This window comes from Carica papaya, chromosome 6, assembly GCF_054855325.1.
Source record: "Carica papaya isolate Zhongbai chromosome 6, ASM5485532v1, whole genome shotgun sequence".
Lineage (NCBI taxonomy): Eukaryota > Viridiplantae > Streptophyta > Magnoliopsida > Brassicales > Caricaceae > Carica > Carica papaya.
Window position 1 is genome coordinate 4464648 of NC_142314.1, and position 24135 is coordinate 4488782.

General features: G+C 32.0%; 2 protein-coding genes across 4 annotated transcripts; both read right to left on the reverse strand.

The window, feature by feature from the left end:
• Positions 1-1081: 1081 nt before the first annotated feature.
• LOC110816535 (fatty acid amide hydrolase-like) lies at positions 1082-11059 on the reverse strand. Its single transcript, XM_022044763.2, has 20 exons — positions 10667-11059; positions 10177-10283; positions 9095-9155; positions 8158-8345; positions 7931-8060; positions 7389-7466; positions 7149-7296; positions 6889-7001; positions 6552-6627; positions 6402-6473; positions 6083-6134; positions 3248-3319; positions 3034-3114; positions 2657-2760; positions 2469-2561; positions 2297-2365; positions 2033-2097; positions 1856-1917; positions 1674-1769; positions 1082-1266 (listed from the first exon to the last, which is right to left on the reverse strand). Exons 1-20 carry the CDS (start codon positions 10764-10766, stop codon positions 1207-1209), a joined length of 1827 nt encoding a protein of 608 aa, XP_021900455.2. The 5' UTR covers positions 10767-11059; the 3' UTR covers positions 1082-1206.
• A 3490-nt stretch (positions 11060-14549) lies between these two features.
• NDC1 (NAD(P)H dehydrogenase C1) lies at positions 14550-23130 on the reverse strand. Of its 3 annotated transcripts, XM_088223097.1 has the most exons (11): positions 22909-23128; positions 22277-22479; positions 21824-21919; positions 19380-19446; positions 19085-19268; positions 18663-18756; positions 18348-18560; positions 17251-17655; positions 16939-17015; positions 15042-15145; positions 14550-14950 (listed from the first exon to the last, which is right to left on the reverse strand). In XM_088223097.1, exons 1-11 carry the CDS (start codon positions 22955-22957, stop codon positions 14811-14813), a joined length of 1632 nt encoding a protein of 543 aa, XP_088079223.1. In that variant the 5' UTR covers positions 22958-23128; the 3' UTR covers positions 14550-14810. The 3 variants fall into 3 exon arrangements, with proteins under 3 accessions (XP_088079223.1, XP_021900509.1, XP_088079224.1); XM_088223098.1 differs by lacking the exons at positions 14550-14950; positions 15042-15145 and adding an exon at positions 15236-16190 and having other exon boundaries at positions 22909-23130; XM_022044817.2 differs by lacking the exons at positions 19380-19446; positions 21824-21919; positions 22277-22479; positions 22909-23128 and having other exon boundaries at positions 18663-18760; positions 19085-19267.
• Between the last annotated feature and the right edge of the window lie 1005 nt (positions 23131-24135).

Consider the following 24135-nt stretch of genomic DNA (forward strand, 5'->3'; position numbering starts at 1 on the left):
CGTTCTGTTCATGTTCTTTCCGCGCTAGAATATAATGGGTACAATGTTGTCATGAGGTGAGAATTTACATAACGATAATTATTATGAAAAATTTACAAAAAAAAATACTTTCATTAAGATCCAAGTCCACAATATAAATTCCATCGGCTTCTAATAGATCTATACATTTATTTTTAAATATGTATTACATAAATGTTAAATTCATAGAGTACACGGGAACTAAAACCTATAATATTATAATTTGAAATATTTACAAATTTATTTTTCTACTATGCTTATTGAAATAAGTACATTATAATTACATTAGGAAGTCTATACATTTATTATTTTTATGCACTCAACATTTTTGTCCAAAATATACAATCAATATTTATTAAAAATGCAATGCCCAAACCCACAATTTGGAGTGAGTTACTTGATGGATTTTTGTGATTTGAGCAAGCCAATTATGGGGTTTTAGCTATAAAAAAAGTGATGATATATTTTTTTTTTCAAGTTTAACTCTTCAATATACAAACCATTTTAAAACAAGATCTTTCTATAAAATTATAAAAATATTGACGCAATTGAAACTTTGCTGTCTTCTATATATTTTGTTTCCTAATTTGAAAATTATATTAACTAACATTAAGTTTAATATATTTTAATAATAAAATACAATTAATATATTTCAAATAGTCATAACAGAAATAAAAAAAAAGTAAAAAATATTTATCTTTAAAAAATTTCTTAAATTAAATAAATTTTTTTTTCTGGTTAAAACACTGATTCAATACAAATTTAAAGGTTACAGTTAGTTTTTCATGAACCAACTTGATACAATTGGTAAAATAAAAGATAATTTTTCTAAATCTCAACATTTTTATTCACTTCTAACTACAAAAGAGATACGTACTTTAATTCAAACTAATATTTATTACTTAACTGTAATTATATATGAATTATGACGATGATTAAACAGGATTAAGCTTTCGTTACTTAGAGGTGATCGACAGTCTGTCTAAACCATTAGATTGTAATTCCCACCTCAAACATTTTCTCTGCCATTTGCCCCAGAAAGAACGAGCTTAAACATGTAAAGTACAACAAATCAACTTCTTTTTATTAATATGGATGCCCTGATGCTAAGAATTTGATTCATTCCTTCTAGCAGTTGCTTTTTTATTGATGAGGATGAGAATCATTACAACAACTCCGGAGAGTGAATTAATTATCCTTGCGCAGTAGATCATAGAATACCTCTGGCTTTCTGTTGATGCACAAGGCCTGAAAGTCAACTCTACATATGTCACCTTCTTTGTCGATATAAATATAACCAATTTCTCTAAGCAAAGGATATATCAACCAGAATATAACTATGCTTTTTCCATTAACATTAGATTCTTATCTACAACCACATAAACCCAAAACTACATAATGTTAATAAAAATTGTCTAATAGGTTCTTAAGATATGTTCTCATAATTGACTAAGTTTGAGGAAGGAGATCAAAATTGAATATGATACCATGCTAAATTCATACCCAAACTTGTATGGAATTAGGAAGAGTTGTCTAAAATGTATATAAATCATTATAGATCCTCAACTTGGTCGATGTGGGACTACATATTTTAAAAGATCACTAAGTAACAGCATGTTGCAAAGAATATGAGAATACTAGATAACCTATCTTACCTGCAGTGCATATGCTAGGTGGATTAATGTGGCTTCAGACCAGGGCTTCCCAATGAACTGCAGGCCAATAGGCAAACCTGCTTTGTCATATCCAACCTATGATAAATACATAACAGCTTAATCAATTCGAATAAATAATTGTCATCATTAATTGACTCGAAGGCTAATGGAAATATGCATACTGGAACAGTCACTGCAGGCAATCCTAGAAAATTTCCAGCTATCTGATATCGAACCAGTGCAGCTGAAACAAATGACCTTCGGCTTAGTTGAGCTGTGTAATTTTAGCCGTATCCTACCAGTAATATTATGGTTTATTAATAACAAGGATTTTTAAAATGTTTAACTAAATTAGGTACCTCCATTTATGTAGTCAAGTTCACCAGTCTCCAGAACATCATCAAAAATTTCGTATGCAGTCACCCTGTCATATATGTAAATAAGAGGGGAAAAAAATAACCATTGAATTGTATTGCCGGATGTTTTTGATTAGGAATCTATAAAAAAAATGATATTTATTTTATTCCAAATGTGTTCCTAAAAGTTACTCAAAAACCAAGATCAGATGGGAAGCCTAAACTTCCAAAATAAGACAGGAACCAAAAAAAAGCTGGAAAGATTACCCAGTTGTTGGCACAACTATAACATCTGCCTTCGAAAATATCTGCCTATGAATCTGCAACTGGCGATTCCTGTTAAATCTCACAATGAGAAATTGTCATGGTAATCTCATCGCAAAAAACATGTCAGAGATATTATAATGTATATTGTATGAGAAGTGATTAAAACATTTACCTAATCTTCTGAGCCTTTATATACTCATTGCCACTGAATGCACCATACACACTCAGTGCAACCCTTGCATCCCATCCTAGTTCTGCAGGATCCCTATTTTCATTAAGCTCATGTCATTAGAAACCAAACTTTTGAATCCTCTTAAGAGAATATAGTGAAGATATATGTTTGTTGTGAAGATAACTAACAAGTTTTCAAGATGGGAGCTGAGTGAAGTGCTGCACTCTGATCCAATTGTCATGTAATGTGCCAGGCGCATAGCTTCTATCTCAGGTATAGTAACATCTACGGTCTTGTCATAGAATAAATCAAAGAGGATTAGCAGAAAGTTCATTACAATGCTACAGAGAAACATTAGAGATAACACATTAATATCGAGGTTTTATTCCTATTAACTATTTGCCATTGATAGAGAAGAGATTTTCAAAATAAGAAGATTTTTATTTTTTACAAGCTAAGCAAACCTTGAGAACTAAACTTGTTGTATGCCATGAACTTTCTATCTGGCACATTGTTTATGACACTAAAACAGCTTAAGTAATAAGAAGAGTTTGATGAGTTATACCTTCCAGTTATAGTTCTTGCAAAGCTGCTCCATAGCATTGGAACAACAAACTCTTATATCTTCGCTGCAATCATTGAACCACTAATTGAGCCCAATTAGTGGTTTATAAACAGAAGATAAGAAATCAGCAATGCATATTGCTTTCATACCCATAATTAAAACGACCTTAACTTACGAGCCATAAGATTAGAAGGATAAGCAGAAGGTTACCAACCTCTTCATACTTTGCCATTTTGATGTTGGATATTGGATTTGTTTCCTTCAGCAGAGGAAAGTGCACTTTGGGCTAGTGGTTTAAGAAAAAGGACACAAAAGAAGAGATTGAAAAGAGAATTAGAAATCCAAAATCTGTTTGATTGGAAAACCTTTCTCTAGTTTAGTTCTTGAGGAAACATATAACTGGACAGTTTTGGAGAATGACTTAGGTACAAAACAGTCTTTTTTCTTTTGAAATATAGGTACAAAACAGTTCTTATCTACAGTTTAAAATGTGAAATATGTGTAAATCATATATGATCCTAAGCTTACAAGTGGCAAGCCAGGAGAAATAAATAAACAAAACTTTATTCATCAACCAAAAAGAGAAAAAACAGAAAAATATTAGAGCTTTGCTTAACAGCATTGTTATTATTAAAGAAAGATAAGTATCTACCCAAAAAAATTATTTACCCCCTCTGTTCCTGCAATCCTACAAATGAATTTTGAATGAACAATCTGGTATAAATAAATACAAAAGCAAGCATGTCGACATTGTTGTAATAACTGGGAAAGAGAGAGATATATGTATATATGTGTATATATATATATATATATAAAGAAACAAATAAATAAATAAAATAAAAGAGAGAGGGAATAGTGAAATGGAGGGTGTCGATTAGATTAAGGGAAAATAAAAGGATGGCTGGGATGAGCCTGAAGGTCAGTATAAGTAGGTTGAGAAAATAGAAAAAAAGAAGGGAAAAGAAAAAGGAAAAACAGAGGAGGAAAGAAGAGGGGAGAACGGGAAAGAGAAGGAGGAAACGAGTGATAGAACATTCGAGAGAGAGGGAAGTCGGAGCGGGAAGGAACGCGGAGAGAGAGCGAGAGAAGAAGGAAGGTGAGGGTGCGAGCTACGGAGGTGAGGAAAGAAAAGATGGAGACTGAAGGTATAGTAAATTTAAATTTCGAGTGTAGGATGAGGATGAAATGTAGAATTGTGACTATAAATGTTGAAGAAATGTCTAACTAACTAAGGAAATGGAGTTAGGAAACAATGATAAATGGAATAGGAGAGCAGAAAGAGACTGTGAGTGGCGGAACCATTGTTGGACCTGTGAGTGGAGAGAAATGGAGGAAGCCGCGAGAGGAGAGATCGATAAGTACGGTGAGTGAGTGAAGGTGAGTTTCGGTTACGGCTAGAAGAAGTACAGTGATTGAAAAGGTGTAAGAGAGTTCGTAGGGAGGTGAGGTGAGTTGGAGTGAGTTTGGAGGAGCAGAACACGCACGGGAGGATGTGAGGCGAAATGCCGAAAGAGAGAGAGAGAGGGAGAAGCGAAGGGCTGTGACGGATTGGGAAAGATAGGAAGAAGAGTGTTGGAAGCCAAGACAAACAAAGAGGAGGAAAGAGAGGGACTGAGAGTGGAATGGTTAGAGGTAGAATGAGTACGGGAGGGTAGGAGACAAGATGCTGAAATAGGAAGATAGGGAGAGGCGGAATGCTGTGAGAGAGTGGTATTGATAGGAAGAAGAGAACGAGAAGCCGAGAAAAACAAGGAGAAGGGAAGAGAGGGACGGAGAGTGATTGGTTGGAAACAATGAGTGTAGGCATGTGGGGGTGGGGTGTGAGTATTTTGAAAATTAGGGAGCAGTAAATGTAGGCCTGTAGTGGTTGTGTGTGTGAGTGATTGGTGTAGAGGTGTATTTGTGTAAATGTGCGGTATGTGGGTGTGTGTTGTATGGGAATGTGTATTGGTGTATATGCTGTAAATTTATGAATCGTATAGGTGAGTACTTGGTGTAGAGGTGTATTTGGGTAAATGTGCTATGTGTGGGCGTGTGTTGTATGGGGATGTGTTAGTGTATGTTCTGTAAATATGTTAGTGAATTTGAGAATTTTAGGACAATGTTGATGGTTTAGTAATAACTTATGTTGGAATACCCGGCGTGTGGGTTAAGTATGCGAGTATGCGGGGCATATTGAATAGGGACGGGGCGAGATTGCCTTAGAGGTGGTTGAGCTGGGGGACGCCGATATTGGTTGTCGTTATCTAGAAAGGGTAAGTCGATCGCCAATAGTGGTGATGTTTGGGGGTTCCCGACGGATAATGTGTTGAGTCGCCGATGTTGGTGACGGAAGGAAACAGTACTGGTGTGTGTGGGTGGTCAACTAGGGATCGAGTGGTAGAAAGGTAAATAATGGTCGTCGATACTGGTGATGGATGGGGATAACCGTGTGGATGAGTGACCGAATCAGGTCCGAGGGGGTGATGTCAGGGGGTGATCACACCTCGTATGAATGACAATTAATTACTAAAGAGACATAGTAGTACCGTAGAGTTAGAGGGTATGAAGAAAGCATAACCTAGGTAACGGGAAAAGAAAACATATAAGAATGGGGTTTTAATTGGACTTCTATGCTATACTTATGATTACTGTACTAAGTTATATGTACTCATTCTCTATTATTTACAAATGAAGTAGGACTGGAGTCGGGATCTGAGTTGCTGATTTTCGAACCTACCATATAGAGGGAATGAAGCAAGGTTTACTACTGGTAGAATTGGATACTTACATAGTTGGTAATAATGTAAATCGTATGTAAACCAAGAATTTATGAAATTGTACTCTACTCTACTGATGCGTTTACGGTTGAGAATTTCTATTAGGCATTGAGCAATTAGTTCTTTATGTGTGTGATTAATTTGAAATGAGGTACGACGGGTGTTCTGCATACTAATTTATTTAAAACTACGCCGCTAAAAAAAAACGGGGCGTTATAATTGTATTTTACCCTTTTAAATATTAGAAAGTTGCACAGAATCCTAATGCGATATACAGAAACAGTTCTTACCAGTAAAGTGGTGAGGTCATGCGAAGGCAGTTGGCTGTTAATAGCCGCATAACTGAAACAAAAATTCATTCGGATTCTTAAAAAAGCGCTCATATAAAAAAGAGCTATTTTGTATACTTTTAAATTCATATAAAAAAGAGCTATTTTGTATACTTTTAAATTCATATAAAAAAGAACTATTTTGTATACTTTTATTTTCATACATGATACTTTTCTTCTAAAAAAAGATTATATTCATAAAAAGCTTTTACAACAAAGAAGGGCTTCATACTCACATAAACAGTTCTGTGAAAAAAGAACCAGAGTGGCAGACACTTACACTATAAATGCATCCTCTATAGTGCCTGCTAGTATTCCAACCATCCCAACTGTCCAGTTTAGAGGAATAACACTGAAAAAGATTGAGTTTATCCAAGGAAATTGTTAAAGCATTCCAGAAAGATGCATAAAATGAAATGTTTGTGCTCACCCAGAATGTGATATACGCCCAAAAGTTGGTTTGAATCCAACAATGCCGCACAGTGCTGCAGGCATCCTCACAGACCCTACACATATGTCAATTGAATGAGTTTTATATTTCGGGTTCCAAAGATTGATATCAGTAGTGATAAAGCTAAATCAACATGCCCAAGAGATATAGATGAGCTTTTACAGTAATGCTACACCAATCAGTAATTTGATCGGGTCAAGATGTCACAAATTTGTATGCTCAAATATAATAGTCTCACAAAAAGCTAAGTTATAATCTTCTTACATAAGATGGCTCTATCTTTAAAAGAAAAAAAAAAGAATGAAGGTTAGATTACCTCCTCCATCAACACCAAGGGCAATGGGACACAATCCTGCAGCCACCACTGCAGCAGATCCACTAGAAGATCCACCAGAAATCCTGCTGGTATTGTATGGATTTCTAGTTGGTCTACAATATTCATAACATGAACAGTGTATTAATTTCAACAATAAGAAATATGATAAACGAGAACAAGTACTGGATATATATTTTGAATAAATAATTTTTCTCAGAGTAAGAAGTAATAGGGAATGAAAAGATGAATAAAAATTTCACCCATAGTGTGGATTTATGCCACTAGTTCCAGCCCCGAGCTCATGCATGTTAGTTTTCCCTACAAGTATGGCACCACATTGTCTAAGGCGGCTCACACAACATGCATCAGTTGTACAATGTCTGAATTTGTGTAACCACTTTGTTCCTCCTAAAAATTTGGCAGAATTGTACAATTTGTAAGCAAACTACGTGTAAGAGATATAGAAAAATTTCCTTGGAAAAATGAATTAAGAATAAAACCTGTAGTTGGATATGGCAAACAATCTATTTCATCCTTGATAGCAACTGGGACTCCATCTAGAACTGATATGGGCTCTCCTGGACAAGTTCAAATAAATGGATATTAAATGAAGGTTCAGATGCACGAGTTTGTTACAGATATACAAACAAAGATGTTATACAGAATTAACATAAGAAGGACTAGCAGCACGTGGAATTCTGAAATAGCAAGGTTAAATTAAAAGGCTCAGGTTCATAAGAAAACTAGTAGGTTCTGTTTGTTTAGAACTATTCAATTTCTAAATATTAGTTACTTGATATGTTGAACATAATAATGCATTTGGTAAATAATAATCAACTTAACTTATATCTTTAATTTCACAATACGTTGTGTTCATATTATCTCGAGCATAACGTGGAGCCGAAAGATGGTCTATGTATAGGCAAAACATCAAACATTTGGTGTACAAAATGTGAAGTGGTCGATGTTAGTGAAACCTGAGCGGATGTATAGATATATACAAACAAACATATACACGTATACACACATATTTAGTTCGTACCTCTTTCATAGCGAAGAGTAGATTCTGTGGCCTGCTTCAGAATATCGTCGACATCATAGTTAATGAAGAATGACATTTTGAGCGGAGGCCTGGAAGTTTCCGCAACAGCAGCTACAAACCTCTCTGCAACCTGTGCAAGTTAACAAAACTAAGCTCCATTACTTCACCGAAGAAATTAATCGTGCATATTAATTATACAAAGGAAGTCGCGATGAAACTGATGGTACCATTCGAGGAGTGATTTCTCCAGAAGCATAAGCGGTTGAGTAATCGAGTATTGTCCAGCGACGGAAGCCAGAGGTTATGGAGTCTGCTACTTTTAACGAGTATGCAGGAAGACATCTCACTGCTTCCTCAACTTGTTCCGGCGGCGATGAATCAGAATCTACAGATTTAGTTTCTTCTTCTCTAAGATCTGCATTAGAATTGACCAGAAGAACTCCAAATTGTCGGATAATTTACAGTAATACGAACTTACATTATTCCTTTTGATGTCGCTAATGCTTGCTCTGCAAAAATTAAGATTTTCGCGCCTTCACCTCTCGGGTGAAAAATTTTGTATTTCACTACATGTCTAATCATATTATTTCACTATTTATATATATGATTTATTTATGAATTAATTTTAAATAAAATACTTATTAGGTTATTAAATGTAATTTTAAAAGTTAGAAAATGAAAACTATATTCTTAATTTTTTAAGGGTTTTATTTTTTTAATTGAATATTTATTTAATTATTTTCTTAATATGTTAAATAATGTACGTATATAGCAATATAAATAATAAAATATTTATAATAAAAATATTTTTTTAAAAATTTTTTATTATTAATATTTTTATCTAAATGGGTCACTATTTTTTTTAAAGTTGTTATTGTAAAATATGTATATAATTTTTAATTATTATTTAATTAACTTAAATCATATTTGGCGGTAATTAGTGAATGAATTTTCGGGCCCCATGATTATCCGAATTTTAATTTTAAAATTTGACTTTAAAATAACATTAATATATAAATAGGAATTCATAATTTTTTTTAGAAAAAAAAAAAGTATTAATTATCCAATTAAATATTTTATTTTAATTTCAATATATTATGCAATAAGAGAATTATGAAAAAATGAGGCCAAAGAAATTAAAAAGAGGAAGAGAATAGAAGAGACCTTCAAAAGGATGTAGGGGAACAAAGAGAGGAGGTTCCTCCAACTCTGCTTTTGTAATTAGCTGATAAAAAAAACAATATATTTAATTAAAATAATTAAAATTTATCGTAATTAATAAAAAAAATAAGCTAATTCCAATTTATTTCTTAATTAATCTGGATTAATGGATCTAATTATTCAAACCCAGCAAAGGAGAAAATTTAATTGAACCAAAATATCAACTAACTTACCTAATCCTACAACCACATTACTATTTCTTTCATAAATATATAATTTATTTATTAATTTATAATTAATATTAGGTTGGAATTAATTAAGGGAGCCTTTTGACTCCTTCATATACAAGCTCCATATATAAATAAATATTATATATATATATATGCGTGTGTGTAAGAAAGTGATTAGTGAAAATATGGGTTTATACTTTAAATTATGTGATATAAATTAAATATTAAATCGTAATTTCCACTAATAAATTTCGTTAATTTCAATAATATTTTTATATAAATAACATGTATTTATTTTTATTTTGTCAATTTGTTCTTACCCTTTTCTTAGAAGTTTCTTTTTTGAAAAACCATTAAATGCATTAAAAGTATCGTTGTGGTGAGGTTGATGGGTTGTAGTTGGCAATTTCTTGGACTTACGTTATCATGTGTACATTATCTTAATTATAATTTGGCATAAATTAAAAAATATATAATAATAATAATGTTTTTTTATATTAATTATTACTAAATTTGTTAATATTTTTTTTTTTTGTATATGATGCTATAAATCTAGTGTATAATCGGTCGTTGTATACAAATAATTTTTTTTTAAAAAATAAAAGAATTCAAACACTGCCATAAAATTCAAAAGTAACGTGATAGACTAAAACTTAAGTTTTGAGAAGTAAGAATTGTTTAAGAAATTGGGGTAATTAATTCCTAATTATAAAATTTAATTAATAACTTATCACATTAATTAGTGCAGCAAATCAAAATTAAGGGGATTATTATTTCTTAATTAAACAGAAAGACAGAGGAAGAAGAAGAAGAAGAAGAAGAAGAAGAAAATGGTAAAGGTGTAATTAGGGTTACCTCGTGAATGAGATTATTTCTCTTGAGTACGAAGAAGACAAGTGTCCGAATGGGCGACTCCAAGATCCAGGCGAATATCTTCACCAGAATTCCGGCCATGCGAGGAGCTGTAAACAAAACAATCGTACAAAATAATAAAAAAAATAATTAATTAATTGTTATGGAAAGAGACAAGTTAAATGTAGCAGAGAAGTACGTACTGTAATCTAGCGCAGTCATATATATATATATATATGTGTGTGTGTGTGTATGTATGTATATGTATGTGTGTGTGTACAGATATGTATATGCTTCTGCGGCAACCAGAGATTGTCTGGTTTTTCTATATATACAAAAAGAAAGATTAATATTAATGTCAGAAGTCAGACCCAGTTTTTATTTTCAGATTTTAAGATTGACTTTATTTCTTTTAAAGAAAAAAGAATAAATACATACATGTATATATATATATATGTGTGTGTGTTTGTATAGGTAATGGATAAGAAAGAACCTTTAACGTTGGCTTGGAGGTAGGGTTGATGACTTTGAGGACCAAAGTCAAGCTGTTTAAGAGGCTTGTAAATGGCGCCTTTGAGGTTGAAGAAACCCATGATGATTATTGCAGAGAGTCTGTTCTGGTTTTTATTCCTTTGAAATTAGAAGAAGAAGAAGAAGAAGAAGAAGGAGACAACGGTGGTACCAATTGAGTCATATATGTATAGATATATATATATATATATACATACAAGTAGATACAAGAATTAATTATTATATGGGCATGAGAGAGAGAGTGGAGTAGGCGGAGAGATCAAGAAAGAAATTAATTTGGAAGAGTTAAGTGAAGAAGATGGAGAAGGAAGAGGAGATGGGGTATACATACATATGTATATATGTATATATGTATATATGAAAGAAGAGGGAGTTCGTCGTTGAGAATTGGACGCACACACGAAAGCATACATAAAGGGCAAAGAAAGGTCATATAATACACATGGAAATATATAATGATTTAGTTATTATATTATTAATTTTTTCTCTTTATATTAATTTTTATTCAAACTAATCTCTTTATTCTTTTAAAAAAATTTGATTTATTTTTTTCTATTTAAATATGATATTACAAAGTTAAATTTAACAACGCGTGTCATCTTTTAATTGGTCGTTGTGCAAAGTGAACGTTATGTCGTATATAGTTTAAATTAATCTGTATCAAAATTTTTAATATCGTATTAAATGTCACGTGGTGTATGACTTAACATAAATTTTTTTTTTTCTTATTGTCTAATATGATATCAAATGTCATATTTGATATAGTTTAAACTAGTTCTTATTAATTTTTTTAGTTTTTATTAAATTAAAAATTAATTTTTTACACATCAAATGTCACGTAACGTAAAAATTTATTTAAATATTAATAATTAAGTATTTAGATTATCATCAACAAGATTTCAAAAAATAATTAAATACATTTTTTATTTCAGTATTATTTATTTTATTTGATTCAGTATATGTCTCGTTATTATATAAAAATAAATATTCGAATGAGTTAATTTTCATTATTAACTTCTAACAATGTTAACGTATGATGCCACGTATAACTTGTTTGACACATTTTTTTGTATGTTGATCATTAATCTATGCAAAAGTGTCATGTAACGTTTGACATGAAAAAAAATTTGTTGATTGAATATTTTGAATCGGTTAATTTATATATATATATATATATAGATATAGTTTTTTCATTAATGGATCGGGAGTCAATCCATATACAAATTTTTTTAACATTACTTGTATAATATATGTATGTACATATATTATTTGATATCATAATGACTTAAAAATTAATATGTTGTCGATGGGAAAAGAATTTGTCCGGTTGTTGCATTACAATTTAGTTATAGCTGTACTGCAAAAGATTATGCAATGCAATCCAGCATAACTATTATTTCCACAAGTCAACAGATACGTATGGCTAATATATATATATATATGTATATAAAATGCACATTTTTATATAATAATTCAAAAAATATGTGTTACGTTCTCCTATAGGGAAGATTTGTAAAAAGACTATTATACATTAAATGCACATGCAATTCTACTAGCTTCTTTATTGAAAACCATACATGCACATATATATATATATATATATATATATAATTAAAACTTTTATTGTGGAGGGTGACTTTGAAATAGATTTTTAAATGTGTTCTTATAATGAACTTTTTAAGAAACACCATTCATCCATCACATTACTGTCATGAATTTATTTAATTGATATTTAATTTATTCAATATTATATCACGAAACTAAATTATAGATATATATATATATATATCAATATAAAATGCATCAAAATCATAATTTATTTCAAATATAATATAATATATATATATATATATAGTGATAGAAGTAACACATAAAAGAAAACATAAATCATAAAATTTATGATTGGAAAGTCTTCTTTTCTGGGACCAAGACTAAAGTAAATATTGTGGGCATACAGAAATAACGAGTTGTATTTTCATGGTTAATTAATTAGAAGGTGATGGATTTTGGTTGATGGTCCCAAATTTTGACTTATATTTTTATCTATCTATCTATATATATATATATATATATAACATAAAAGTTATATAAGCACTAACCAAATATAAAACGAATGAATTATTAAAAAAGAACATAAGGGTTATATATATTATCATTATTTTTCTCGTTTATTATAAGTTTTTTGGTTTATTATATAATTGGCCTCAATGTTCAAAAAATGCTTGGAAATTTTATATGATATCAAATTTAAATAAGGAAGAATTTAAAATTATTCAACCCACATATATATATATATAGATTTTGTGTATATGCATATATTGAGTGATTTTTTAATAAAAAAAATAAAGAGAGACAACTAAAAAATAGTAAGATTCGAAAAATAAAAAATAACATGTGTCATTACTAAATGGGTCACAGTTGTTGGGTGAGTTGGATCCACATGTCATTTATTCATTCATATAATATATATATATATAAAGTGAATTTCATATTAAACCCATGAATTTAAGAAGTAAAATAATATAAAAGGGAATATAATATAATATAATATAATTTTTAAAAAAGATGTAAAAAGTTAAATTTTAAAAAAGTGCCTTTCATTTTGGGACATTTATTGCTCAAAAAATAAGCACTTCCCTCCTCCACATGCAAAGTGGGGAAGCAGCATCCATCCTTTTTTTTATTAATACTTCACCTACTGCTTTTTTTTTTTTTAATATTTTTATTTCAATTATTTATATTATTCATAATTTTACTATTTAATTTCAAGGTTAGAGTTTTAATTTAATTTTCCGTTATTATTGCTTCACTATTGTCTTTTAATTTTTTTTATTTACAAAATCATATTACATACATAAATATATAATTATTGAAAAGAATTTAGAAATTAGCGAACATTTACATTGTTAGAATCAATCACTTTGCAGTGTGATGAAATTGAAGAGTTGATTTAGGGTTCCAAGGAAAGCAATTTATGAAATCGAAACATTGGGCATTTTATAATACAAAGTATTTTGATTTGATTTGGCATTTAATGTTTCACATACGCATCAATATTTTTATGGTAGTTGTCGTGCATACCCGATACTATATATGTAAATTTTTATTAAGTTATTGAAAAAAGTATGATACTAAATTAAAATGTGACTACTTTTAAAAGATTTTTTTTTTGAAGCCGACATAAGCATTAAATTAAAATGACGCGTATAAGTTCTTAATTTTATCACGAGAATAAAAGAAAAGACACAGTATGAATAATTAAAAATATAAATAAATTAATAGTTTTTGCAAATATAATTTGATGTATTTTAAATTTTTAGAAGAAAAAATATCAACGAAAAACAAATTTATGTAAAATTTATCAAAAATTTTACTATTAAAGAAAGATTTTCCAACAATATTTATATACAATTAAAATATATATTGTAAATATTAATACCACTTTGCACTACCACATCAAGTAAATCTAAATATCACAAATTAAATTCTTCAATAAGCAATGGAGAAATAATATTGAAATTCATGTCTGTCAAATCAGATTTAGAAAACCTACCCCAATTGATGATCTACATTCCAATCCATATATTACTTGCAAACAATGGAATCTACATTCCAATCCAGGTAACCTTATGTTAGATTGGGCTGAATTTATATAATATTTTTTACAGTCAAAATGTAGTAAAATTAGATGAAAAAGTTTTAAGTTTGATGAACAACTTAAACTAAATACAGTACCGAACAAACAGGGGAATAAGTTTCATTATTTCTTCAAAACTTAGGTGAGCCTAAATCCTAACTAAGTTAAAAGGGTAGAAAGAAAAAGTTACCTAATGGTCCAACAAGGCTTGTAAAAGTAAAACTACTACTTTTATCTCTTCATTGTTATTTATTAATAATTACTATTGTATACAAAATGCACATTCAGCCCCCAATCAAATGTTTTTATAGCTGATTAATCATATATAAAGACCTCAAATCTAGTTTTCAGAAAGACGAATTGATGATCGGATTTTATGCATACCGATCGGTAGAATTTCTTTACCAAACTGAAACAACTCGGTAAAACTATCATAACAATATAAGAAGGTAGATGAGATAATAAATGCTTACGACCCAGAAAAGACCTTGGTTAGGGTGCTCTGCAGAGATGCAACTGAATCTATCGTGGATTTCGTAAGCCAGCTAATTCCTACCTTAAGACGGTGTTCATCTGTTGGTAACCTGAATAAATATGCTATTTTTCTCGCTGCAGTAACAAGAAACTCTTGTGAAAATGTAGAAGAGAGCCTGAGGCCAAATGCAGAAGCAGAAAGGTTAAATATTTAAAAGGAAATTACCTGTATGACCAATAGGACCCTCTAATGTTAGCCCCTCAATGAAACTTGGTGAAAGAGCAGCATCGTTTCTTCCCAGAGTCATCATCTCACCTAGATTCTGAAACCTGGCCAAGTAATAAGAGTATATCTCATCTAGGACTATCCATATCCCTGTAATAGAGTAAAAAATGTTGTGCAAAAAAAGATACAGCAAGTTGAACAAAAGTTTTTGAGTAACTTTGTCATTTGAGCACTTCAAAGCCAAAACAAAAAGAATTTTACAAGCAGGGACTACACATCATGGGCACATCTAAAGTATTTATTTTTTATTTTTAAGAAAAAAGAGCACATCTAAGGTAATGCTAAAGAAGAAGAAAACGTGTGGAACTTAGTGTGGAAGTGGCCAGACACACAATGTATTCGGCATTTCTTTTGGCTGGCCTTGCAGAAAGGCTTGTTTACCAGCAAGGTGCGAGTCCGCAGGCACATGGCGGATGATTCAGGTTGCACTGTCTGCGGGCTAAGCATTGAGGACATGAACCACATTTTGAGGGTGTCACCAGGCGAAGAGTCTTTAGCAGAAGATTATTCCACAGATGGTTGTCCATAATTTCTTCAGCACTCTGTTCGATGACTGGGTTTGCACTAACTTGCAGAACAAGCATAGTTAGTGTTCGTCCTTCTAGAACTGGAAGATTGTGTTTGACATCACTTGCTAGTTATTTTGGAAACAATAGAATGCTTTCATATTCGGTGGAAATCCTCTTAGTTTGGAGAAATTGAAACATGGAGTCTTCAGAATGATTGATTACACTTTTCAGGCCTCTATTATTGAGTCTATCATCTCTGGCCAACATGCACGGAAAAAGGAGAAGCTCATCAATTGGACACCGTCACCTCAGAACTGAATCAAGATCAACATGGACGGAGCTCTCCGTGGAAGCAGCGAGACTGCCTGTGCTAGTGCGCTTGGTAGGGATAGCAATGGTCAGTGGCTTGGAGGGTACCTCAGGAATATTTGTGTTTGCTCTGTTCTCCAAGTTGAGCTGTATGGGGCGTTGGATGGTCTTGCGTTAGCTTGGAACTTGGTCTTACGTCATGTTATCTCAGAGATGGATAATGCTCTCGCCGTCCAAGTCTTGAATAAAATTTTTAACAATGAAGTGATCCCTATCAATGTTAATTCCAATCTTATTATTACTATTAAGGTTTGACTCATGAAAGATTGGATTATCAAAATATAACATATCTATTGCGAAGAAAATCGGTGTGCGAACCATTTGGCAAATCAAGCCTTTAACCGGCCCCCTGGACTATAACACATACAGCATCGTCCTATGAAAATACTGAGCATCATTAGAAAGGATCTTATCGGAGTTTCTTGTCCGAGTATGTGTAATACCTAGACGTGTTTTTTTTTCTGATAGGATATAACTCTCATATTGGCTAGTTGTGGGAGATCTTGATAGGATATAGTTCGGAAGCAACAACTCATGCAGTTGACTTCCATTTATTAGATGTTCTAATTATTATCAAATGCCTCCTGCTACATCAATCTATAGTGGTTGGGTATAAAAAATTTTGAATCTTCAAAATTCTCTAGGAATCAACTGATCAGATATTATCTTAATGTTAGACATGCAATGAGGGATTCAAAGAACGTGCCGAGAGAACAAAGAACAGGTAGGCCCCCTGAAAAAATGTCATTTCCGGAGATTGTTTCCCCCCCAAAAAAAATGCAGAAAATTAAACAGAAGAGAAAAATATAAAAATACCAAGGGAAAGACAGTAGTTTTAAACCTAAATTGCCAAGTAAGAAATTCATTTCTAAGAGGAAGGGAACTCAAGATGAATTTTATCACAGATGCATTTCAATCTGAACATGTTCTGAAAGGCTAAAAAAAACTGCGTATCCAACCTAAATGGCAGCAAAGGCCGGTCATTGATTGCTGCCCACAGATTCCACCCAGTAAAGTCTGCTTGTTGAAAGGCAACCTGAAAGAGAACGGAAGGAAGTCAGCAGATAAGAATCAATTGAATTCACAGGTCTTGATCATGGAGTAGTTGTACTTAGTAACTCAACTAAAATGAGGACAAATAAAAAGAAAGGAATGAGCATTTGTGACCATGCAGGCACACTGATTAGATATCATAGACACATTTTTTGACTCTGGGATAGGTTTAGTATTCTGTTTTAAATTTTAATAAGGAAGAAACTTGGCTGAAATACCTGAGCTGTTGCTGGAAGAAGCCTTCCACTTGAGTCCCTTAGGGCAGAAGAGTCACCCAGTGCAAAAATACGTGGATGGCCCTTAACACGCAGAGTTTCATCTGTTTCTGCTTGTCCCCTTGCATTCAAGGGAACATCATAGGGCATTTCGCAGAATTCTAGTTGAGGAAGAAGAGGCTTTGACCCTACGGTCCATAATACAATGTCTGCTTCAAGAATCTGAATCTCCAATCCTCTTTCAGCAGGCTGAAGTTCCAATACATATTTCTCATGACAATCCTCTGCTGCAGCATTTTGAACTGCATCTCCATCTATTTCTTTTGCTGAATCTTCAGAGTCACTTACTCTCCTTATGCATCGTACAAGATATCCCAAGAATAGTTGAACTTTCCTCGACGAAAGAACCTAGTACCAGCACACAGACAATGTAACTTCAAGACTTATAAGATCTGTCTGTAGAAGAAGGTAGAAATTACAGGAGAGAAAGGATAAAAAAAAGGCTTTTCTTTTTGCATTATTAATAGAGAAACACAAATCACAACATTAGATTATAAGGACTCCAGACTTCCGAAGAGTAAACTCGGGATGATGCTTAAAAGTTTTTATTTCTAACTCTTTATTTCAGTAGAAATTCATACATTTCATTTACTAAGTGACACTTATATATCAATTATCACACAAAATTATAACAAGGAGACATCTGGACAGCCCACAACTCGAACCCCTATCCTCATAGAAAAGGCTAGAATTACCCACCATCTAGCCAAAAAATGGTTGGTTTTATCAACTATTTAAAACGACATTATTACCAACTTATTTCAAAAAATGCCAAAACACCTATGAACACCTTAAAATAATGTGTTGAAGAGAAGATGAGTAACATTAATTTTGAACAAGTAAATGTTCGGATCTAATTATTGGAGCTCAAAACATTAATCACATTCTGATTTTACCAACCATTCCATGACAAGCATATGTGAATTTTAACAAAAAAAAAAAAAAGCAGCCAAGAAGATATCAATTCATTTCTGAACTGCAGGAAAAGTAAAAGTTTGAAGGTTTCATTGTCATAGGCCATAAAAATGTTAACATCATACTTTCATGGCAGCTTCCCTATTTCCAGGTGGGGCAGTTGATAATATCGTGGTTTCCACATTGATAGCCTGAACTATCCCCCTATCCTGCAATCTCTCTGATATCGTGGCAGCCAACTCAACACCAGAGTAACCACAGCCAACAACAGCAACCCGAATTAGGGAGTCCTTACTGAAGTTCCTCCGTTCCAATTCTCTCAATTTTTTGTCAACCTTCTGTGGTATAACAAAAGCATCCAACATTCGATTCATTTAACTTCAGGAATACATGTGTCTGCCTAAAATATAATAGGAAGAATATATTGTTTCAACTCTTACACATGCATCCTCTAAAGTGGAGAACGGTAAAGCAAACTCTACAGCGCCAGGAACAACATCAAGTTTAGCTTCAGCTCCTAAAGCAAGAACCAACCTGGCTGCCCAGTACAAAAGGAAAATAAAATCATTGTATACATTGTAACATGAGAATGATTATACTTGGATGCTAATTAAGTGAATGCCATATTTTAAGAAACTCTTGACGTGTTGCAGGAGTTTCCTCCGACATAATTTTTGTAGCGTATAAGAAAACTAGTAGAAAACCCCAGGCTGAGAGTTATCTGTGCTTCAAATATTTTTGTAGGTAGAAGAAGAATATTGTTATATAAATAACAGAATAACATAGGAATAGCCATCATTCAATCAAAGACAATTTTTATACAGTAACAATTAGAAAAGGGTGAAGAGAGTTAACATTATACCAGTCATACTCAATGAGGAAGCCACTTTCAAGCAGCACTGTTCCTCCACAACCATATCCTCTGGACTCAACTGTTCCAAAGTGATCAGCGGGATGCAAAACTTTTACCCTATCTTGGAGAAACTGCACACCAGTGTTTGCAAGTAAGTCCAAGAAACGAGGAGCTACTTCCCATGCATCTACTTCTGCATAAAAAAATTCAGGCTCTGCCTGTTCAGCACTTTCATAAGACCATTTTGGTAGTCTTAAACAACAATAGGGACTGCCAGCATAATTTAGTCCAGAGACTAACATACCTCCAGACAGAAGCTCATACAACAATGGCTTAAAAACAAAACGCTCAGATTGGTCAACCAGAAGCACCTGGTCCAACAAAGTATTAAAGTTGTTACCAAATCAATCAAATGAAACTGCAGAATGAAGGGATAACTAAAAAATCCTTCCTGGTAGAGGGAAGGACAAAATGAAAATGGATAAATGGTAATTCCATCTCATTCTCAGAGGACAATTTCTCTGAAGAACAAGTTAAATACCTTAAATTTTTAGAGTTCATGCTTTTATTTATTAATTTAGTTTCTTGTTCATTTCTTCCCTAATCTATTTTAGAACAGAATTAAGATACACCCCATAAATCTAGGCATTTCAATGAGCTTCCTAAGGAAAAAGGTGAGAAGATAGTGACCCTATATTAACATCGGTAAATATTGAGCTTCCTACAGTTATATGATTTAAGTGTAAGTCAGAAAATAATATTTAGAAAATGATGGTGAAACATTTTGTGAGTGAGTTTGAAAAGAGTACAAAACTGCTTAGGATGTTTTTTAGAAATTTATTTCTATTTATTCTTGAGCACGACAGTAGAACACATAGATATACAAGCCTACTTGCACTTATATAAACATGTTATATATATGAATTTAGTAAATAAACTTGACATATTTTCATATTCTCAAAGAAGTCCTAATTCTTTCAGTTCTCCCATATTTAACCAGGATCAAGTGAAGAAGCAGAGAAAGGACATTATGTGTCTTATTATTATTTTAGAAAACTTGGATAGATGCTGAGACTTAGGCTTCGTGTTTGTTCTTTTCGTGTAGTTGTTTTTTCAAAATAAAATGTTGCTTTTAGAAACTAGTGTTAGGTAATGCATTTCTTTATATTGTTAAGAATCGATGAAGTGTGTATTTTATTGAGTATTATTACAGCACTATGTATACAAATTTTCTAAAATAGAAAGGGAAATGGACTATTAATTATATAAAGTTATATAAGATGTATTTTACTCTAATATTAGCCTTTTAACCTACTGATATACTCTCTTCAACACTCCTATCAAGCTGAAGAATATATATTTTTTATCCCTAACTTACCAATAATAGCATGGAATGTTGGTTCATTAAGATCTTTAGTCAAAACATCTGCAAGTTGTGAGTTGGTCGACATGTATGAGATACATACTAAGCTACTGTCTAACTTTTCTTTGATTAAACGTTTTTAATTTTAATATGTTTGGTTCTATCATATTAAACCAGATTATAGGTAATGGTTATGGCCGATTTATTAGCACAATATAAATGCATAGTGCAAAGGCGACTGAGTGGCTCCTTCTGCATGCATTTGACCTTGAGGTTCTGGTGGCTAGGGCTGGCTATAAAGGTTTGCTCGTGGTTGAGATGGCTGGTCTATGGTGGACGGCGGCTAGAGTTGGGGTGGCTGGCAATGAAGGTTGACTCCTTTTACCGTTTTGTTATTTAAAAAATAAAGACTAAATAGGGTTTTTAAAATAGTTTTGAATTTTTTTAATCTAGAGTTCAGGTAACATGTGAAGAATTGTTAAAATGTGTATGTTATTAAATATTACAATCTTATATAATACAAATTTTCTAAAATAGAAAACGAAATAAACCATTAATTATATAGAATTACATATGATATATTTTAACTTCATGTACTTTAACCTAATTACATACCCTGTTTAACAGTTTTTAAATGAAAAAGATGTACATTAGCTGCTTTAGGAAATAAGCGGTGTGGTTGTTTTCTCAAAGCAACAAAATTTACTTTTAAAGGAAGCAAACAATGAATTCTCATTACTTGTCAAATAAATCATAACTGTTCAAGAAGATAAAAATTGATAAAATATGTGTATATAGATATATATGTGAACTTCTTAAAAAAAATTCCTTAAACGCAATACCATCATAATAATTATATTATCACAAGATCTCTAACGAATTTGTTTGCAAGGTGCTGGATAAGTGACTTGATGTCACTACCTTTTATTAGAGATATGATTGCTTAACCAAAAAACTAAGTTTTTCACCTGTCTAACTGTATTTTACCAAACACAAATATTATGTATGCACTTCTCAAGAATATTTTGCAGAAACCAATTTATAGAGCACCATACTTGCTTTTGATAACAGAATGTTTTTAATCACGACAACTAAAAGCAACCTAAAAGAAGTTTCCCCTCAGCATTGCTGAATGGAGCTTTGGACTTGAAATCCATGTAAGAAGCATAAGCTAAATAATTTATTCCTTCCAGCAACTAGCAAAATGCTTAAGTAATCAAGGTTTTTTAAGTTTTCATGGAGGAACTGAGCTGACAATGTCAAGAGACCTACCAAATAGTATTCATGGAAGCTCCGAATTCCATGCTCCAATTTATGACAGCATAATGGAAAGATAATCTTTGAAGAAGAAGAAAATTAACTAATTTGCTTAAATAAAAAATTACCTGAGGCTTTTTGTCATCAGGCCACAAAAGTGATTCTAGTCTTAAAGCAGTATATAAGCCTCCAAATCCACCACCTAGTATACACACCCTTGGCCTCTGTAAACAAAAGCTCTCGTTATTGAGGTAACTTGTATCATCTCAATTATAAAGGAAGATTCACATAATTTGACTTCTAACTACTAAAGAACTATAAAGATTTGGTATCATTTTTTTTTTCTGAAATAACATAAAGATTTGGTATCATATATGATCAATATCACAAGTATACACTGAAATATATCATTTACTAAAATTATATGATAATAATTGACTGCATCCCATGAAACCTTTCTTTTTTGGGTGAAGCTTTCTATTATAACTGTTATAACATGGAATTTCAAGAACCAACACGATAAAATGGTTTGGGTTGGATTAACAGTAGACATAAATTGATAAATCACAAAACAGAACAACCTTCTTATCTGGCCAGAGATAAGTCCGAGGAGGTTTTTCAACCTCAGGTATCTCCGCTACACCTCTATTCCTCCCTGTTGCACCGGAAACACCAATTCGAACTCTGCCCCTCCTTGAATTTATGAATGAGGATGAACTGTTCCCATATCTTCTTGAACAAAAAGGAATTGAATTACTCCACCTTTTTGCCCCAACATGAATCCCTAAGTAAAGTACACAATCTTTCCCATTCAGTTTTTAAAAGAATTCGAGTCCCTAAGTGGCTGCTGATAATACAGAGTACGATAAGTAAAGCAAGCAAATTAAATTTCGAATCATGAGCTCATTCCTTTTCACCTGAATTTGAAAAATAATAATAACAACAATAATAATCCGATTAACTCTAGCTCGATTACTTAAACTAACTGAAATCGGTATTTCATATTGTCGAAGCCGGATACTCATTATCCGTATCCAATTACACTCTTGTTCTCTTACACCCCGTTTTCTCAGCAACCAAACAGAAACTAAATTATAAAACCAAGAAGTTAACCATCCACAGATTAAAAGCATAAAAACGATTAAACATACATAAATACTTCCCTGCAAAAATCAAGAGAGAGAGAGAGAGAGAGAGAGAGATAAGAGCATACTGTTGAAAGATAGAAGTGTGGGCGTAAAGGAAAACGCCATTGCCGCCATTTGGAAATCAGGCAGAGTGAGATGGTGCTCGCGAGTCTTCCGGCGTGGCTGGTTTTGGTTCGACGCGAATCGAGCCCCTCCCCCGGTAGCTTAGCAGCTTACAGGACAGAAGCCCACAGGAGGTCCACTTGCTTAATTGTGAACCGTCCGCGGACACGAGACCATGCACCGTTCTCTCTCTATTTTTTTTTTTAATTTTCTTTTATTTTTTTTAAGAACTTGCTGGCCTTCACACGTGCCAACCGTGTCAAAGTTTTCCAAATTACTTCGTGCAATTTGGTTTTAGTAGGGAAGACAATGAAGCCGAACCAAGGTGAGTCTTACTAAATTTGAACTCAATTTCTTCTTTGGCCTTGAAAAATGGAGTTACATAAGAAAATTGTGGGATGTGACTTACAAAAATTGTACGAGGTAATCTTATTCTTAAATTTGTGCGTTATTTATAATGTATTTACGATGAAATATGATGGAACTAAATTAATTAATACATTTTAACGAGTGAATTAAACCGTTCTTTTTAATTACGATATTAAAAAAATATTAAACAAAGTAAAAATTTTTAAGATACAAATCATATTAATGTAAATATAAAAAAAATAAAAATATGAATTATACACAGTCGTGAATCCTACTACAAAAAAATAGTATGAAATCAATTTTTCATCATCATTTGATTAAAAAAGAATGTATAGACTTGGAGATGATTTGTCACGATTGACATAGTAGAACAGTATTTATAGATACGTTACGTACACTTGCTTTTTATTCTATTAATATAGTTTGAAGTTTTGATATTAAAATTTGAAGTTTAAATTATGATTACAAGAACAATACAAAAAAAATAATAGAATGTAATTTTTAAAATTGATTTTCCTCGTTAAATCAGAAAATTTGTAAACTATTAGAACGTAATTTTTTAATTAAAATTTTATTAGAGTTATTTTTATTTTTTTTTTTTTTTTTATTTTTTAAATTTTTAAATATTATAATAAGATTACGCAAAGTATAGTCAGAAAAATTTTATTAATTTCTTATATAAAATTGGTTATTATATATAATGATTTACATGTTTTAAAAACTCTAAAAAAAAAAAAAAAGAAAACAGCATAAATAATCATTGACTTAAATGAGAGCATAAACTTTCGGCACCTCATATTTGTGCGCGTGCTATACACTCT